The 17,933-nt window shown below is 46.4% G+C and overlaps 1 protein-coding gene across 1 annotated transcript in view; it reads right to left on the bottom strand.

The window, feature by feature from the left end:
- Positions 1-13,518, bottom strand: part of Dis3l (DIS3 like exosome 3'-5' exoribonuclease) — a 38,227-nt gene extending 24,709 nt beyond the window's left edge. The window contains exons 1-4 of the mRNA XM_050151781.1: positions 12,873-13,518; positions 10,964-11,117; positions 1,433-1,561; positions 36-171 (exon numbers count right to left, since the gene is read on the bottom strand). Of these exons, the coding sequence (XP_050007738.1) occupies positions 36-171; positions 1,433-1,561; positions 10,964-11,117; positions 12,873-13,011 (558 nt within the window). The 5' untranslated portion in view covers positions 13,012-13,518. The remainder of the gene's footprint in view (positions 1-35; positions 172-1,432; positions 1,562-10,963; positions 11,118-12,872) is intronic.
- Positions 13,519-17,933: the final 4,415 nt, after the last annotated feature.

Raw genomic sequence — 17,933 nt, forward strand, 5'->3', positions numbered from 1 at the left:
TGAACAACGTGTTGCGCATGCGCCACTGGAAATACCTTGAAAGAAATTACAAACACGCCTTCTGTCTCACTTCCATACTGCTGAATGGCCTCTTCATCTTCTGTCACCATAACGATGGGCATCCTGTCCCCGCAGTGGTGATAGTACCAAACAGCTGAGTTGTATATGCTCCTGGGACAGCAAAGGATGGTGAACATCCGAAGCATAAACACAGCTGCTGTTCAGAATGTCATACTTGGTTCCTATCTGCCACCCTGTGTCTATATAGCTAATCATCCATCCGTCCACCAGTCCGTCCATCCGTCCATCCATCCATCCATCTAATAATTCTTTTGTTCTTTCTTCACACAACAAATACTTCCTGGGTATCTAGATAACTGGGGGTGGGCCCGGCCCTCTGTTATCAAGGAATCAGAAAGCACCTCCCATCTCTTCTTCCTAGATGTTCAGCCCCATAGCAACTATTTTCAGTTCCTGCTTTTGTTTAGAAAGCCCAGACTGTCACTTTGTAACACGTTCTAATTGGAGGCTGAGCTATGGGGCACATGCGAAATGACCAGCAACTCTATGAGAGATGAGCAACAGTCTCCAGCTAAGAGAAAAACCAGCTGCAAGCAGCTAAAGCTGGTAAGCTAGTAAGACCTGAAAGAAAACCACATGATATACCTGGAATCTTCCCCCAAGAGCTGGAGTCTGGGCCTGGAGAACTAGGTTCAGGACTGTAGTGTGTTCCCAGGGAAGTGCCCAGTCGTGGAAGGTCCTTTTCTGCAGGTGTGTGCATCCCTCTCTGAGGGCTGTAGGCAGGTACACTCCACCCCAAGGAACCTTGGAGTTAGCACCTAGGGGGCAATTACCTAAGGTGCCTGGGCTCTTGCATGTGGGCCACTTTGCGAGGTACTCTTCAGGGTCTCTCCAAGGTCCCAGCAGGACTGACTTAGCCTCCTTTTCCCACATCAGCTTCACAGCCCCCATCTTCCCGCCATCACTCGCTCCTGCTGTGGGGAACCACTATTTGCAAACACCCCACACCCAAGTGCTTGCTTCACTCTGAAGTTCTGGGCAGACCTAAACTAAGTCACTGCATTTTCTGGGACAATTTCCATTTAGTGAGACTGGCCCAGGACGTTAAATTGAGCAAGTCATCTTTTTATCTTAAGACATCAAGGTTAAGCCTTCTACACCACTAGTAGGACACTCCAGCCCTTGAGTCTAGGCCATTTCAGGCTGGGTACCTTCATCTCCTCAATCCCGATTTTAACAACTTAACCGTTACGTATTCAAATGACCCATCTGAAACACCAACACCCCAGCACTAGCCACGGTCCTAGAACAGCTGCTGCTGTGCTCTGGCGTAGTACAGAGCAGGCCTGAAGAGCCACAGACGAGGAGATAGAATGGGTTCCAACGAAGGGGGTTGTGACCTGATGCGCACCTGGTCTGCCACTTCTCCATGGCCTCCCCCTTTTCCCGGGGCAGGTAACAGTGCTGCTGGAACTCGTTAGCAAAGAGAACGCAGTCATGGCGAGCATCCTTCAGGAGGTTCCGCAGTTTGTTATACTGTCTGAAACACAGGGGACAGAATAAATCTAACACAGCAGGTACTCATCTCCTGCCAACTCCTGCCAAGGATCAAAATGGATGAGGCATTTCGGAGTGAGAGATGGATTGTTTAAAGCCCAAGAAATGTCCCAGCACTCAGGAGACTGAGGTAGAAGGATCATGAGTTCGAGGGTGGTTTGGGAGACATAGTGAGAACCTGTCTTAAAAGACAAAATCAGGGCTGGGAAGATGGCTCAGTAGGTAAAAGTGGTTGCCACACAAGTATGAGGACCTCAGTTCGAATTTCCCAGAACCCAAATAAAGTTGGGTGAGAGCATCTGTCGTACTCATACAGAGAGACTGGGGAGAGGAAACAGAAAAAGCTCCAGAAACCAGTCTGCTGTGTGCAGTGGAAGAGAGATTCTGTCTGAAACAGAGTGAAAGACAAAGACAGGTTGTCCTCTGAGCTCTTGTACACATCACACACACACACACACACACACACACACACCAACAAAAAGGAAGGAGGTACACTAAGCCAACCCTGAGAAGCATTTATTCATATTGGCTCCTGTTTTTCAGTGTTAGCGGCTCTCAGTTTTGCCTGTTAGTTGCTTGTACTTGGGGAAGGTCTCATTAATTAGTTTGCAGATTAACCCCTTGTCCCGCTTTCCCTCAGCGATGCTTGGCTATTTTACTATGTAGTTACACTATCTGCCCTTTTACGGCCACAGCACACAAGTAAAGTTTGGCACCTTTTTTGCTTCCTACTTGTTGGCAAACTTTTTTTTGTTTTTGTTTATTTGAGACAGGGTTTCTCTGTGTGTCCCTGGCTGTCCCAGAACTCACTCTGTAGACCAGGTTGGCTTTGAACTCACAGAGATTCGCTTGCTCCTGCCTTCTGAGTGCTGAGATTAATAATTTTATTAATTTTTTTTCGAGACAAGGTGTCTCTGTAGCTTTGGAGCCTGTCCTAGCTCTTTTTTTTTTGTTTTTCTTTTTTTAAAAAACTATTTATTTATTTTTTTATTAATTATATATACAATATTCTGTCTGCGTGTATGTCTGCAGGCCAGAAGAGGGCACCAGACCTCATTCCAGATGGTTGTGAGCCACCATGTGGTTGCCGGGAATTGAATTCAGGACCTTTGGAAGAGCAGGCAATGCTCTTAACCACTGAGCCATCTCTCCAGCCCCTTTTTTTGGTTTTTCGAGACAGGGTTTCTCTGTGGCTTTGGAGCCTGTCCTGGAACTAGCTCTGTAGACCAGGCTGGTCTTGAACTCACAGAGATCCGCCTGCCTCTGCCTCCCGAGTGCTGGGATTAAAGGCGTGTGCTACCACCGCCCAGCTGCCAATTTTATTAATTTTTTAAGCACGTATTTTTAAACATTAATACATTTCCCTTTAGCTTGCAGACTTGCAGACCTAGAAAAGGTCATGTAAAGTAAACCAGTGAACTGTATCTATACAACCTCCAAGATTTCATGAAGAGATAGACCCAGCTGTCAGACAGCTAATAGAAAGTAACGTTTTCCCAGTCCAGAGAGCCTTCCAGCAGTGTTACCAGAACCATGCCCAAACAGCAAGTCTACCAAGGGTCAGCTTCTGTGAAAGAACTTTTCAAGAGCCCGTCATCAAGAAACATTACAGGAAACATTTAGGCAGTTATTTTAAAAGGGTGGGTAGGGCTGTTGATTTTGCAGTGCTAGGATCCATTCAAGGCCTGCGCTCACTCTGGCTATTTGTGGACAACTGATCACCCTGGCTACATCATCCCTTGGTGGGTGTGTTACCCTCCTGGGCCAGGCCTCTGGCTGGAGAGTGAGTGTACAGCACTGGATGCTCTTGGAGGCATCATCTAGACAGGACAGGGCCCACTTGCAGCAGCCTGATACAGCAAGCAAAAAAATCAAAGCCAAAATTGCAAGCCCATTTGTAGGTGCGTGTCCAAAAGACAGAACCAGACACTTGTGATGCAGCTCAGCACTGGAGGGTTTGCCTCAAATGCACGAGGCCCTGGGATAAACACCGAACCCTGCTGAATAAATAAGTACCCATATAAATAAAACTGCAAAACCCAACCAAATAAAAATGGGATTCGGACAGGGATCTGGGCACCCATGTTCACAGCGGCACCTTTTACAGCAACAAAAGGGTGGATGCAACTGAATGACAAGAAATAAGAGAACCAATGTCCATAAGACTTGGCCTTCGAAAGGGGGACTCTGACACATGGATGAGCCTGGGCACAGGGAAAGTGAAGTAAACCAATCACGAAAGGGCAAACACTGTGGCTCCAGCTGTGAAAGGCACATTAGAGCAGACATACAAAGAGAAAGCAGACATGTTACCTGGGGTTGGGGTCAAGAAGGGAAAAGTAGCATTAAATAGTACAGACTTTCAATGCAGGGATAAGAAAAATTCCAGAGCTTGCGTTTATGGATAGCTACACAATAGTTAATGGACATAGTGCCAGTAAACTGTATACTTAGGAATTACAAAAATGTCAATCTTTTTTGCTTTGTTTTTTGAGACACAGTTTTTCTGTGTAGTCCTGGCTGTCTAGGGTGGAACTCCACTCCGTAGATCAGGCTGGCCTTGAACTCAAGAGATCCACCAGCTTCTGCCAAGTGTTGGGATTAAAGGCGTGTGCCACCACCACTTCGTAATTTTTCTTTTCTTTCTTTTTTCTTTTTTTTTCGAGACAAGGTTTCTCTGTGTAGTAGCCCTGGCTGTCCTGGAACTGGCTTTTTTTTTTTAAATTAAAGATTTATTTATTATGTATACAATATTCTACCTCCATGTATGCCCACATGCCAGAGGAGGGTGCCAGATCTCATTACAGATGGCTGTGAGCCACCATGTGGTTGCTGGGAATTAAACTCAGGACCTCTGGAAGAGCAGCCAGTGTTCTTAACCATTGAGCCATCTCTCCAACCCCTGGAACTAGCTCTTGTAGACCAGGCTGGCCTCAAACTCACAGAGATCAGCCTGCCTCTGTCTCCTGAGTGCTGAGATTAAAGGTGTGTGCCACCACTGCCTGGCTATCTATTGTTTTTTTGAGACGGGTTCTCCCTGTAGACCAGGCTGGCCTTAAGCTCACAGAGATCAGTCTGTCCCTGCCTTCCAAGTGCTGAGATTAAAGGCCATTTCACCATATCTGGCATCATCTTCATTTGAAATTATATTTAATACTACTGTGTATGTATGTATGTGGGGGCATGTACATGCCACAAAGTACATATGGATGGCAAAGGACAACTCTGTGGAGTTGGTTCTCTCTCTCTCTACCAGAGGAGGGTTCTGTGTGCTTCCATTTGTCAGCCAGATAAGGGAAATGGACAAATGGCATGAGAATACTGATGGGGAGGACAGGGGCTCAGCCGTGAATCACCCCGAGTGTGACAGTCAGGGATTCTGGAGATGTGTGGGCTTGTGGTTATAATTTAGCAGTGCACACATACAGTGCAGTCATAATTCCTGCTGGCAGACTGCGCAGTGTTTAAGATAGAGTCAGCAGACAGAAGCCTGTGTGAAGTCGACACAGAGAAGCTTCAGAGCACCGTGGACAATGTCACCAGAGCGACGGCAGTGGTTTCAACAGTCAAAATCTTCAATTTTAAACATCCCAGTCTTAGGGCAGACTTGGTGGAGGACAGCTTTGATCCCGATCCTAGGACTTGGCAGGGAGAGGCAGGAAGATCAGATATTCAAAGGTCTTTCTTTGCTGGGCTATGCAGCGCCATGCTAGGGTCTCCTAGACCTACTTTCAGGGGTCTTACAACTTCAATACGTTTATGTTTCCAGTCCTATTAGCCACTACTTAAATGGCATCATGGAGTCCATTTTGGAGGATCTCAATAGTCATCATAGGATTCATGCTGTCGTCTGAATCATAAAAATGACATACATTTACTTTGTGCGCATGTGCATGCTCATCATGGAGGCTAGAGAACAATTTACAGGAGCTGGTTCTCTGCTCCCATCAACAGGGCTGATAGAGCAGAGACTGACCTCAGGCTGGCAGGCTTGGTGGCAAGTGCCTTTTACTTGCTGACATCTGCTGACCCTGAATCACCACACCTAGATAATGCTTGGGTTTAAAAAACACAAATCACACACACAAAACACACACACACAACCAACCAAACAAATTATCAAAAAACCCAACAAAACATTTTGAGACTGAGTCTTGCTATGGAACCTAGGCCAACCTATAAATCAAACTCAGGTTGGCTACAAATTTTCTTTTCTGACAGGGTTTTACTATGTAGTCCCAGAGTTCTGCAGGCCTCTGCCTCCTGAGTGCTGGCATTAAAGGCGTGCGCTTGGCTTTATTAACTTACTTTGATCCCCGTGCCTCAACCTCCTGAGTGTTAAGATTTCAGGCCTGTACTGCCGCTCCCGTTTACATTTACAGTTTGGATCTGGATGTCCCCAGGCTTCCTATATTAAATGACCCACAGTGATGCTATTTAGATATAGCAGAACCTTTAAGGGATGGAGTCTTGAGGAGTATAGAAGGAGTGTGCTTTCAGACAGCACTAGAGAAACCAGAACTGTTAAATACTCAGGCTTTTTCCTTCAACCGAAGAAATTGGCATCTGTTCACCCAGAAGGCTGGAGTTTGCTAACTTGATGATCTTTTGTTAGTGGATGGAGTCAGCTCTCATCTGAATCTCCCAGACTCCTGAGCACTGTTTTTTAGGCAATACAATCCATTCCTATAGGTCCCACGTACTTTGCAAAAGAGTTTGCTAATGTGCTTTGCTTTCTTGCTCTTTCTTTCTTTCTTTCTTTCTTTCTTTCTTTCTTTCTTTCTTTCTTTCTTTCTTTCTTTCTTTCTTTCTTTCTTTCCTTTCAAAGACAAGGTTTCTCTGTAGCTTTGGTGTCTGTCCCAGAACTAGCTCTTGTAGAGCAGGTTGGCCTTGAACTCACAGAGATCTGTAAGCCTCTGGGATTAAAGGCGTGTGCCACCACTGCTCTTTAGAACCCATTCTTGTGGATTGCAAGAAGTGCACTTTGCAGGGGAGTTTTGATGTAGCCACACCTTAAATTTTGTTATGATAATTGTCAAGAGGAATTTTTTTTCAAAGTTCTATGTGTTTAAATATGTAAAAAAGAAACTGCTTGGGGCTAGACTCCAGACGTTTGAACCAGCCCACTAACTATAGTCATGCTGAACTGAATTTCCTTCTTGCCCCCAGAAGTTTGTTTCTCTGTGAGCAGTAGAGCTTCCAGGCATCCCAGGGAGGAGGCCTTCTAGTCATTTGGGAAGAGAACCTTAAAAAGACTGTGGGACTCGGCTCTCTGTTTCCTGGTCATGAGGGAGCAGCTCTGCTCGGCCACATTCTCCTACCCTGATGTGTGTTACAGGTTCAGTGCAACAGGGCTGACAGAGCAGAGACTGGAACCTCTCTCATCAGGTATGGAGACGAACCTTTCCTCTCCATGAGTTAATGTTCTCGGGTATAGTTGTCACAGTAACCGAAAAGCAGCTAACACCACTCAGTCTGCAATGTTGCAAAGTCAGTGCCTGCCTCTGCCCATTTCCGCCCATGTCCTCACTACACGTTGGGATGGTTTGAATGTGCTCTCTAGTGGGCCATGCACTGCAATTTCATCCCCCTGTGAGATATTCACAGGGTGGAAAGTCAATCAGATTCCTGTGCACAGAGATGATTCTGGGAGGTAGTTAGGATTCAAATGTCCTCAGCCAGAATCCCAGGATTGAATTGCTCGTGGCTTTATACAAAGGAGAAAGTAACCTATATCAAGTGTTTTGTTATAGTAATGCACACAAGCGAATATACCAGTCATCTGAATTACACCTACAGCCTACAGCCTTCTTTCCTTCAGGACTCTTCAACTGAGTCCAGTAATCTTTTCAAACAGGAACTTGATGCCATGCCATCCTGAATAAAAACCTCCCTTGACATCCCAAATCCTATGAGGCCTCCATCTGACCCAGCGCCCTTCCAGTTCCTCGAGTGGAGGCTTGGCCAGAAATCTCCTTTTCCTGGAAAGCTTCCCTTGCCAGGTCTCCTCCTCCTCGTCCCTAAGAGCTCAGGACAGGCAGCTCCCTCGGGAAAGCCCTTCCTTGCTCCCTGATTGGCTGGGGGTCTGTCACAGTGTGTCCTGGTACTTCGGAACATCTGCCCAGCTGTGGCTCTACATCTGTTTGTGAGGTGACCTGGGCTTGTCTGTCCTCTCTCAGGACTGGATCTACCTCTGTTTACTGCTGTATTCCAGTCCTAGCAGTCTCTGGGTAAACATCTGGATGAACACATGCACATCTGAATGAATGAACGTGTGGAGAGCCTCACAGTCATCAAGTGCCCCTTAATTAAATAAGCATTTGAGGATTGCTAGGTGACAGATGCGTGATTATCCTGCACAATCAAGGACTTGACATTATTCAACTGTTCTCCACAGTCTATTTATGAGAACAGCAATTCTCTACATTGGTATTCCTGAGATCAAAATATAAAACCACATCACCGCACAACAGGATTACAGGTTATATCTCTCTGTTGTTAGATGCAACCCTGGCAATTTCATTCCAGCAAAGTGATACCATCTATCATATTACCTCAGAGCCAGCCCCCACCCCTGCACTCATGGTCCATACCTAAGGGCACTTCATTTGCAGACAGAAAATACCTAGAAATAAAAGATTTGACTGTACGGGGAATGGATGCTTTCCCTGTCTTTGTTCCTCACACAATGCAGTGTAACAATAGTTTGCACAGCACTTGGGCTGTGTTTTGTGTCTTAGTAACAGAGATGACTTAGAGCCTACAGGAGGATGAGTGGAGGCTACATGCAAACACCATGCTATTTAAAACAATGTTTACTACACTTACCTTTTCGGAGGATGTGCATGTCACAGAGCATGTGTGCAGGTCAGAGGGCAATTTGAGGGAGCTGGCTCTCTCCTTCCACCATGTGGATACTATGGATTAAACTAAGGTCATCAGGCTTGGTGACAAGACCCTTTACATGCTGAGCCACCTTGCTGGCCTGATGCCACTGTGTTATTTATTTATCTTTAAAATTAGATTTATTCATTTTCTGTGTGTATGTATGTATGTATGTATGTATGTATGTATGTATGTATGTATGTATATATGTATATTACGAGAATGCTCGGTGCCCACAGAGGTCAGAAGAGGAACGGCACTGGATCTTCTGGAACTGGAGTTTTAGAAAGTTGTGAATCACCCTGAGGTTAAGGGGATCAGACCTGGGTCCTCTTCAAGAGCAACAAATGGTCTTAACCACTGAGCCATCTCTCTAGCTCTCCAATGCCATTTTATATCTGGAACTTAAAGAGCTGCAGATTTCTGGGGTCCTAGAATTAATTCCTTTTATAAACCAAGGGACTACTGTAATACACTTACAGTTTTATAATATTGTGCTGTTTGTTAAATTTAAAGGTCTAATTTGGTTTAAGGTTTATTAAGTGCTTAAACATGAAGACTACAAATAGATTTATAGCTAAATACCAATACAATCATGCATGCTTGTTTGCTATGACAGAGTCTCATACAGTCTACACTGGCTTCAAGCTTTCTATATAACGTAGACTGACCTAGAACTCCTGACCTTCTGCCTCTTCTTTACAATCTCTGGATTACAGGCAGCTGCCACCACTCCTGGCTATTGGGTACCCAGGAAAACATTTTCTGCTAGAAACAGGACTGATATTGTAACATTTGAGTGTGTGGTAGTTTGAATGTAGTTGGCCCCATGATTTCATAGGGAGTAGCGCTATAAAGAGATGTGGCTTTGTTGGAGGAAGTGTGTCACTGTGGAGGCGGGCTTTGAGGTTTCCTATGCTCAGGATATCATTGCCCAGTGTCTCAGTCGACTTCTTGTTGCCTGCAAGATGTAGGACTCTCAGCCATGTCTGCCTGCATGCCACCATGCTCCCCACCATGATGACAATGGATGGAACCTTTGAAACTGAAAACGAGCTGCCCCAATTAAATGTTTTCATTTATAAGAGCTGCTGTGGTCATGGCGTCTCTTTACAGCAACAGAAACCCTAACTAAGAAACGGGAAATCTTACGACCCAGCACTTGGTTGATCTGTTAAAGCCACCAATTGTGCAGGCTGACCAAGTGCTTATCTAACGAGAAACAAGGGTAGAGCAGGGCCTGCTTCCCAGCTCCTCACCTTTTGCTCTCTCATACAGAATACTAACACAGAGTGAAGCACAGCAAAACCAATAGCAGCAGCCCTTCATCAACTTAACTATGGAGATCTCAGCAGAAAGGACATTTAAATTCCAACTCTCTGCTTTGGGTTGTCTCAGGAATTGGTTTTCCAAACAATCCTAATATTAAAAACATTTTAGAAAACAGAAGTTGAAGAGGCTTGCAGTGTGTGAGCGATCTGAATGATAACAGCAAATTGATTTTAGTAGAAGAAATTGAAATACGACACCTGCAGCAGTGTTTAAACCTGGATGTGTGCAAACATTTATATCTCTGTGACTGAATAAAATCAACTCCAAGCTCATTTTAAAATACTCAATTTGAAAAAAAAACCCCAGCACATTCCAGTTAACGTATATTTTCCTGAACTGAACATAAGGACAATTTATCATTTTCATATACAAATAAAGAAAACTTTATCTTTTACTACCAAAGTCTGAAGAAACCAAGGCATCTTAAAAACAGAATAAATCCAGTTTCTCCTTGTTAAATAGCTTGGGGTGTTGAGAGTTTGGGTATATAATTCTAACATGCTATTCTCCTAGTCTTAAGTTCAGATCATAAAAGTTTCTGAAAGTTAAATGAAGCAAAACTGTATTTTAGGGTATTTCTACAAAAGGGGGCAACTTTTCTTTTATTTAGGCACAAGGCATGTATTTTAAACTTGGTTCAATTAAAAACGTTTTGTTCAGTAAATACAATTACTATGGCTGATAGTTACAGGACTAATCTAAAAATAAGAATGAGCTATTTTTTAATTTCATTGAATAAATCACTGTAAGTACAGTTTGCATCCATAATAAAGGAAGATAGGATTTAAAAGTACTCTTTTCCCAAGAAAAGGATGCTCCTGAAACAATCTATCAGTAAGATTAAATAATATACATTATTAGCAAAAATAAAAAGAAACAATTATGCTACCTATAAAAATGTAAATCAGAAGCCAATTTACCACAGAGCCTTAAATACCCACATCCTGGGGACATTGCAGTTTATACCGTCAGATCTTTTGGTCAGGTGTTGAAGCACACATATAAAATGTTGCTGCCTTCCTCACCAGCAAAGAGAATACCAAATTAGTTTCAAAAACCCTTTCTGACAAAGTAATGAATTCCTCCTCCTCCCCTCCAACAAGGGACCCTTTGTAAAGGGGGTGGGAGAACCTTCACAATAAATAAATAAATAATGTGGAACAGATACCTCCGGCCTCTCTGGTGCTGCACAGCTTGACAAGCCGTTTGCATGAAAATAATTCCCTTCAACTCGGGAAACTCGAGGACCTCAAGGTAATCCTGGACAACTTTCCAGTCTGGAATCACATAATGAGTGACTTCTGCAGACAAGAGCTTCCCATCTGAAACATAATTCAGAGAGGAAGCGATTAGGTAACATTTTCAAAGCCGGTTTATGACTATTTCAATGTCACAGTGCCCCGGTGTGCAAAATAACTTCTCATCTTAATTTCACCTTGAAGTTTTTAAAAGACAAGACAAATCTACTCTGGTAGCGGCTCTGAGTTCAGAGTAGATTCACTGCCACCTTCTCTCCTTTCTTTAAGCTGTGATTAAATACAAGCCCGGCATGGTTTATGCTGTTGCCATTCGGCGGGAGAAGATGACTGATATTTTAAAAAGAAGTACATCTTCGGCAGAAGCTAAATTTCTATTAACTCGTCACTGGCATGCACCAACATTCTAATGGATATTTACATATCCATTATATACCTACATCTACATACACACAGAGATATAAATGCACACGTGTGCATATGTGCGTTAACTACTTCTATGTACCTAAAAAGTCCCAAGTTTTTCCGTTTGAAGCTTCTGAACATGGCTACAAGGCTCTAAGGCAGTGGCTCTCAACCCGTGGGTCACGACTCCAGGGACAATCGGCCCTTTCACAGGGGTCGCACATCAGATGTTTATATTAACATTCATAACAGTAGCAAAATAAGTTATGAAGTAGCTATAAAATAATTTTGTGTGTTAGCTGGGCGGTAGTGGCGCACGCCTTTAATCCCAGCACTCGGGAGGCAGAGGCAGGCGGATTTCTGTGAGTTCGAGGCCAGCCTGGTCTACAAGAGCTAGTTCCAGGACAGGCACCAAAAGCTAGGGAGAAACCCTGTCTCGAAAATCCAAAGGAAAAAAAAAAATTTGTGGTGGTGGGGTCACTACAACATGAGGAACTGTATTAAAAGGTTGCAACATTAGGAAGGTTGAGAACCATTGCTCTCATTGAAGAGAATGTACTAGAAAGAGTATGGGCAGAGGTAGGGCTGCCACTCAACTGACAGCTGTTTCGTCAAGCTGTGACCCCAATCATATATTATGAAAAGACCCTCACGTTCATCTCCCACTAGGGGTAACAAACAGCAGGCTGGAAAGGGGGAAGTCTGGCCCACAGCAGTGGCCAGCCCAAGTCTCCTACAATGACGGGGCTGTCAGGCTGGAGGGCCTGCATCCTGGCAGGAGGAGAGCAGGCAATGCCAAACGCCCAGCAGCGCGCTCAGGAGCCAGAAACGAGCAGCCTCCTGCGGGCGGGCCTCCCCCACGGCACAGCCACCGAGTACCGGCGCAAAGAGGAAGGTGCTACGCCTTCAGGTCCCTCGGAAACCCCGAAGCACCCGGAGCCTCTGGGCCGAGGGAACACCAGGCTCTCTCTCGTCGCCCCCATTTGACCGGGCCACGGCAGTAGACGAGTCCCGCGAGGGGCGCCCCTGAAGCTGCAGGACGGCAGAGAACGCTCCGGGCCGCCTTCCGGGCTGCCCTGGTTTCGCCAAGCCCAGGCTGGTTTTGCTCGTTCTGGCTCCGCCCTAGACGCCAGGCCAAAGCCGCCCTCGCTCTTCAGGGCCCGGTTCTCCTCCCTCCTTAGGTCCCTGCTCCCTTCACTAGTGCCCGGTCGCCATCACGACGCCAGGCCCGGGCTCCCTTTGCGCCTGGAGCGTCGGCCTCCACTTTCCTTCGGCCTCGGCCTCCCCCTCGGCCCCAGCTCCCTCGCTACGTCAGGCCCGGCCTCCCTTTCTCCTCAGGCCCCAGCCTCCCTCCTCCCTCCTCCGATCCCGTCCTCCCTCCCTCCCTCCTCGGGCCCCGGCCTCCCAGGTCCTGACCGTTGCGGCAGGCGGCTGGCTGCGGGCAGAGCGGGCTGTTGCAGGGCACGCTAGGCCGCAGGTAGTGCTCGCGAACGATCCTCAGCGTCCGGCCCTGGAAAGTCCTCAGCAGCAGCACCTTCTCCCGCTTCTGCAGCATGTTGGCGGCGTCGCCCGGCACAGCCGCCGGGAAGCGGCGGGCGGCGGGCGGCAGCGGGAGGCGAGGCCGAGGCTTGGGTCCCGCCCCTCGGCCCGGTAGGGCCTGCAGCGGCAAGAGCGTTTCCGAACCGGGAACGACCTAGCTGGGGCCGACGGTCCGCGTAGCCCAGCCCAGCCCAGCCTGCACCTAGATTCCTCTTTAAGACTTAGTTGCCTCTGAACCGGGAAGAGTGTAGATAAATTGTTCACCCCAAGGACCAACGGGCCTGACGGTAGGATGTGACAGTTAGTCTACAAGTTGTGAGAAGATTTTACTTTGTTTCTACTCACAGGCCGCTGTGGGAAGGGCTGCCGTATTAACAGGGGTGATAACTAGAGTTTTCTCGTCCTTGCTTTTGCAGTATCTAAAAGAACCGAAAGGCTCAGCAAATAAGCTGGTAACCCTGCTGGCCAAACATGTTTTCCCCTTCAAAAGGTACTTATTTTAATACTTGTAAACATTCAAACACTACAGATAAAATGAAAACCAGCCGGGCGGTGGTGGCGCACGCCTTTAAACCCAGCACTCGGGAGGCAGAGGCAGGCGGATCTCTGTGAGTTCGAGACCAGCCTGGTCTACAGAGCTAGTTCCAGGACAGGCTCCAAAGCCACAGAGAACCCCTGTCTCGAAAAACCAAAAATAAATAAATAAATAAATAAATAAATAAATAAATAAATATAAAAACAGGCTAATTAAGTCAGGCTGTGGGGGCGCACGCCTTTAATCCCAGCACTCGGGAGGCAGAGGCAGGCGGATCTCTGTGAGTTCGAGACCAGCCTGGTCTACAAGAGCGAGTTCCAGGACAGGAACCAAAAGCTACGGAGAAACCCTGTCTTGAAAATTTAAAAAAAGAAAGAAAGAAAGAAAACCAATCCTTTTGAGGTAAACACTGTACAACTTTTATAGCGTTGACAGCCTCTGGCAGAAGAGTTCTTGAAACTGCTATGGACACGATCACTAAGTATTGTATTGTACTTGTAGCTCCTGACAGAAAGGACGGTTTCTAGGAAGACCACACTCCCTCGCTTCTCCGAGCACTCAGCCCACTGAAGCTGCGGTTAGCAGCTTCCCACACAGGAGTCTCGTTTAGCTTCCATAGATCAAAGGCGTGGGCATTTGTTTGTATCTCCGTTTTACAGGTTGTGAGGCTGCATGAGGGAGCTTAAGTGGCCAAGGATACCTAGTTATTAAGTGGCAGAACCAGTGTTCAAGCTAGAAACGGGTCGTCAACTCAAAAGCAAGTTCTTAAGTACCATCTGTTCACAGGTGAGTAACCCACAGAGCCTGCACCTAAGGAATTGACTGCTTGGCAAGCTCTGGCTAAGGTGGCTGGCCCAGCTGGCTGGCACCATGGCGCTCTTCCAATGCTGCTGAATTAAACCAAGCCCAGTAGCCAAAATTGTCCTCTACAGTAAAAATGCTTTTGATGACTGCCCACGAGTCCCTCCCTAGTTCCCTTCCTATCTTTTTAAAGCCTCTGATTCTGTGGGATTGGAGGAACGACTTTGATTAGGCCTTAATCTGCCCTTAATATCTCTCTTCAGCACTTTGTGGCTTGAATTGTCTGCAAATGAGCGATCCTTTAAGGAACAGAGCATATCTAGGGTCTATTGAGAGTTGATTCTATCAGCATTTAGAATAGGAGTCTCTCAAGTGCTGGAATTCTCACGCACCCATGCCTGGCTTTACACATTATGTTGAGGATCGGGACTCCTTAGTTCCTAGGACTGAGGATTTATAGTAGATCTTTTGGTTGGTTGTTCGGGGCGAGGGGGAGGGTATCTTGGCAATCCAAGGCCTCTGGACTGAAAAAGTGCCTATCAGGCAGAATAAGCTAACTGATGCCGCAGTGAGATGGCTCAGCAGGTGAAGGTGTCTGCTGCACAACACACATTAAATAAACTGTAATACATTCATTTGACAAAGTCTCTGTGTCTCAGGACAAGAGGCTGCACAGGTGCGGAACATCACTAATCTGTCTGTCTGCAGGACCCGGGCTAATGAAAAGGGATCTCACTGGAACACCGTTGGTCCTTGGAAAAGGGGAGAGAGTCCTCTGGAGAGCCTCACACCAACAACTCAGTCTAGAAGGAATGTTGTCGTTCTTGCCATTGGCCGGAACCAGTCACATGATATAGAGCAGCAGGAAGTGTGTTCTTCAAGGTCTGAAGGCAGGCATCAAGAACATTTAAAAACTAAACAAGCAATTTACCAGAATGCCCCGCCCCAAACGCTTAGCCCCAAATGAGTCAACCCATCCCATCTGCCCAGCTCACTGTCTGTCCTTGGCTTGGGCATTCTACCTTTTTTGGCATAAGCCCCTCCATAAGCCATTAAGCCAAGCACGCATCATTACACTCTTGGAATCCTTACTTCACATGATTCATTATGTGGGATCCCTTATGGCAGATAGGATGAACTCTCTTTGCCAGCTTCTTGACCACATTTTCTTTAGGCACAACTGATGACCAATGTTGTCATGTCTACTTTACAGATAGATGGTGGTGGCCATGTGTCTGGGTTCTCTTTGGCAGAATATAATGGCACTATTTTCTGCAATGACTCATAATACCCCCCTCCCCACCTACATGATTTTTCTAATAGTGCATCAGCTGGATGCCAAAGCTCAGGGTGTCATTGGCAAGCCAGCTTTAAAGATGGTAGAGCCCGTTTCTACTTTGGTTCCTGAAAGACTAGAGCAGAGCTTGTCCTTCCCCTTCCCAGTGGACCTTGGTACAAGAGAAATAAACCCTTTGGGGATCTAGGCAATGAGAATACCTGCACTTGGCAGGCAAGGGAAGGAAAAGCAAGCTCAAGGGTTCAAGATAAACTGTCATTACCAACATATACACCCATTTAATAAGAGAGACTAAGGCGGCTGGAGATGTTGCTTAGTTGGTAGGGCACACTAAGAAACTTGTCTAATAGTTGCAAGATGGTGTTTAAAATAGACCATAAGCAAATACCCCTCACCAGATGCTAAACACCATGAGGCAGTTTGGTGATTTCTACAGTCGCACAATCCTTTAGCTGGTGGGAACCAGCATGTTTGGCTGTGTTCTGGCTTTGTGGGGGCAGCAGAGCCACACTGGACAGGACGTCTGATGGCTTGCTTCTCTCTTTGGCTACTGCTTTCCTTGACAACCTAAGGGCAGATGGACAGCATGCTGCCCAGGTAGCAGAACATTGTGGCAGCTTCCAGCACTCTGGTCAATGGAAATCTCGCCACACCTCCATTTCCGTGGTACATGGCTTCCCTCTTCCTCTGTCTGAGCACCATTGTACTTACACTTTGAACCAGTACAGCACCAACAACCCTTCTTACAGATGCACCCTGGGAATGCACTCTACCGAGGACTGAGAGACCTGGGATGGTAGATATACAAAAGAAATTCCAGAAGATAAGCTCTAAGAACTAGAGTGCATTGCAGAAGCAAGCTTTGAAATATTCTGTGTCTATTTACTTCTTATTGATTTATTTATTTTGACTATAGTACAACACATGCTTACTGCAACACAGTCAAACAATGCAGCAGGGTGCCAAGTAAGAATGCATAAATTCTGTTCTCATCTGCAGTCTACTCTCAAGCAATACGCTGCTGTTGATTGCCTTTCAGCCATTTGGCTTACGTCAGGCATGTACTGTTGATCTCTTGTCTGGATCCCAAGAGTTAAAGATAACCCAAAGCTGGCAACTCTGAAGAGCTGGGGAATCGGTGTTGTACCAGTTCATCACAGCGGATGCTTCTTGGCTTGTAACTGGAGGCCACGGGATGTTCTAAGCACCATCTCATCTCCTCTCTTCCTTTTCCTGTCTTCTTTCTTCCCTTTCTGTTGCTGTGATAAAATACTGAGGGGGCTGGTGACACAGCTTAGTGGCAAAGGAACCCACTGCCAAGCCTGCAGACCTGAGTTTGATCCCCAGTACCCACAAGCAGAGAGCAGACTCTTGTAAGTTATCCTCTGACCTCACATGTGTGCTGTGCCATATTCACTGTGGCATGTGCATGCACACAAAAGAATGAAAATGTAATAAAATACCCCAACAGAAGCATCTTAATAGAGAAAGGGGTTGTCTTGATCCAGAGTGCCAGGAAGCAGTCCATCCTGGCAGGGCGGCAGGAGAGTGAGGCAGCTGGGAACCTTGTGTGCAGTCAGGAATCCGAGAGAATGAATGCTTGCACTCTGTTCCTGGTCTCCTTTTTATCCAGTCCAGGATCCCATCCTAGGTAGGGTGCTGCCCACAGCAAGGGAGTCTTCATCTTATTCAGTCTAACCAAGGTAACCCCTCACAGATGTCCCCACAGGCCCCTTTCCCCATCCCCAGGTGATTCTAGAGCTCTGCAAGGCAACAACAGGCATGACCACCGTAGTTCACCTTTGAGGCTTTTCCCTCCCTCCCTTCCTTCCTTCCTTCCTTCCTTCCTTCCTTCCTTCCTTCCTTCCTTCCTTCCTTCCTTCCTTCCTTCTCTTTCCTCCTTCCTCCTTCCTTCCTTTCCTTTTTGAGAGAAAGACTCTCTCTGTAGCCCAGGACCTCCATTGTTCAATTTCCCTGCCTCAGCTTCAAGGTGTGCACCCTTATGCCCAGTTTTTTCCTTGCTGTAGTTCTAAAAGCACAGCCTTGACTACACCATCTTTCACAAATATATTTTCCAGGGAAAGATATGGGTTAGGAAGGACTGAATCAACTGCCCAGGCCACGCACCAGGCTGACTGCAGAGTTCTCACGGCAATGGCCCTGCTGTACATCCTTCTACTTAGAAAACACGGCGAGCTGTAGGGTGGGGGCACATTCTATGGCGGGCCACAAGGAGCTTAGTAACAGATTTACAGAACTGGAGACAGTGACACTCAGATATTGATATAACTTCTGGAGCCTTAGC

This window comes from Alexandromys fortis, unplaced genomic scaffold, assembly GCF_014885135.2.
Source record: "Alexandromys fortis isolate MF-2015 unplaced genomic scaffold, M_Fortis_MF-2015_v1.1 scaffold_70, whole genome shotgun sequence".
NCBI classification, from domain to species: domain Eukaryota; kingdom Metazoa; phylum Chordata; class Mammalia; order Rodentia; family Cricetidae; genus Alexandromys; species Alexandromys fortis.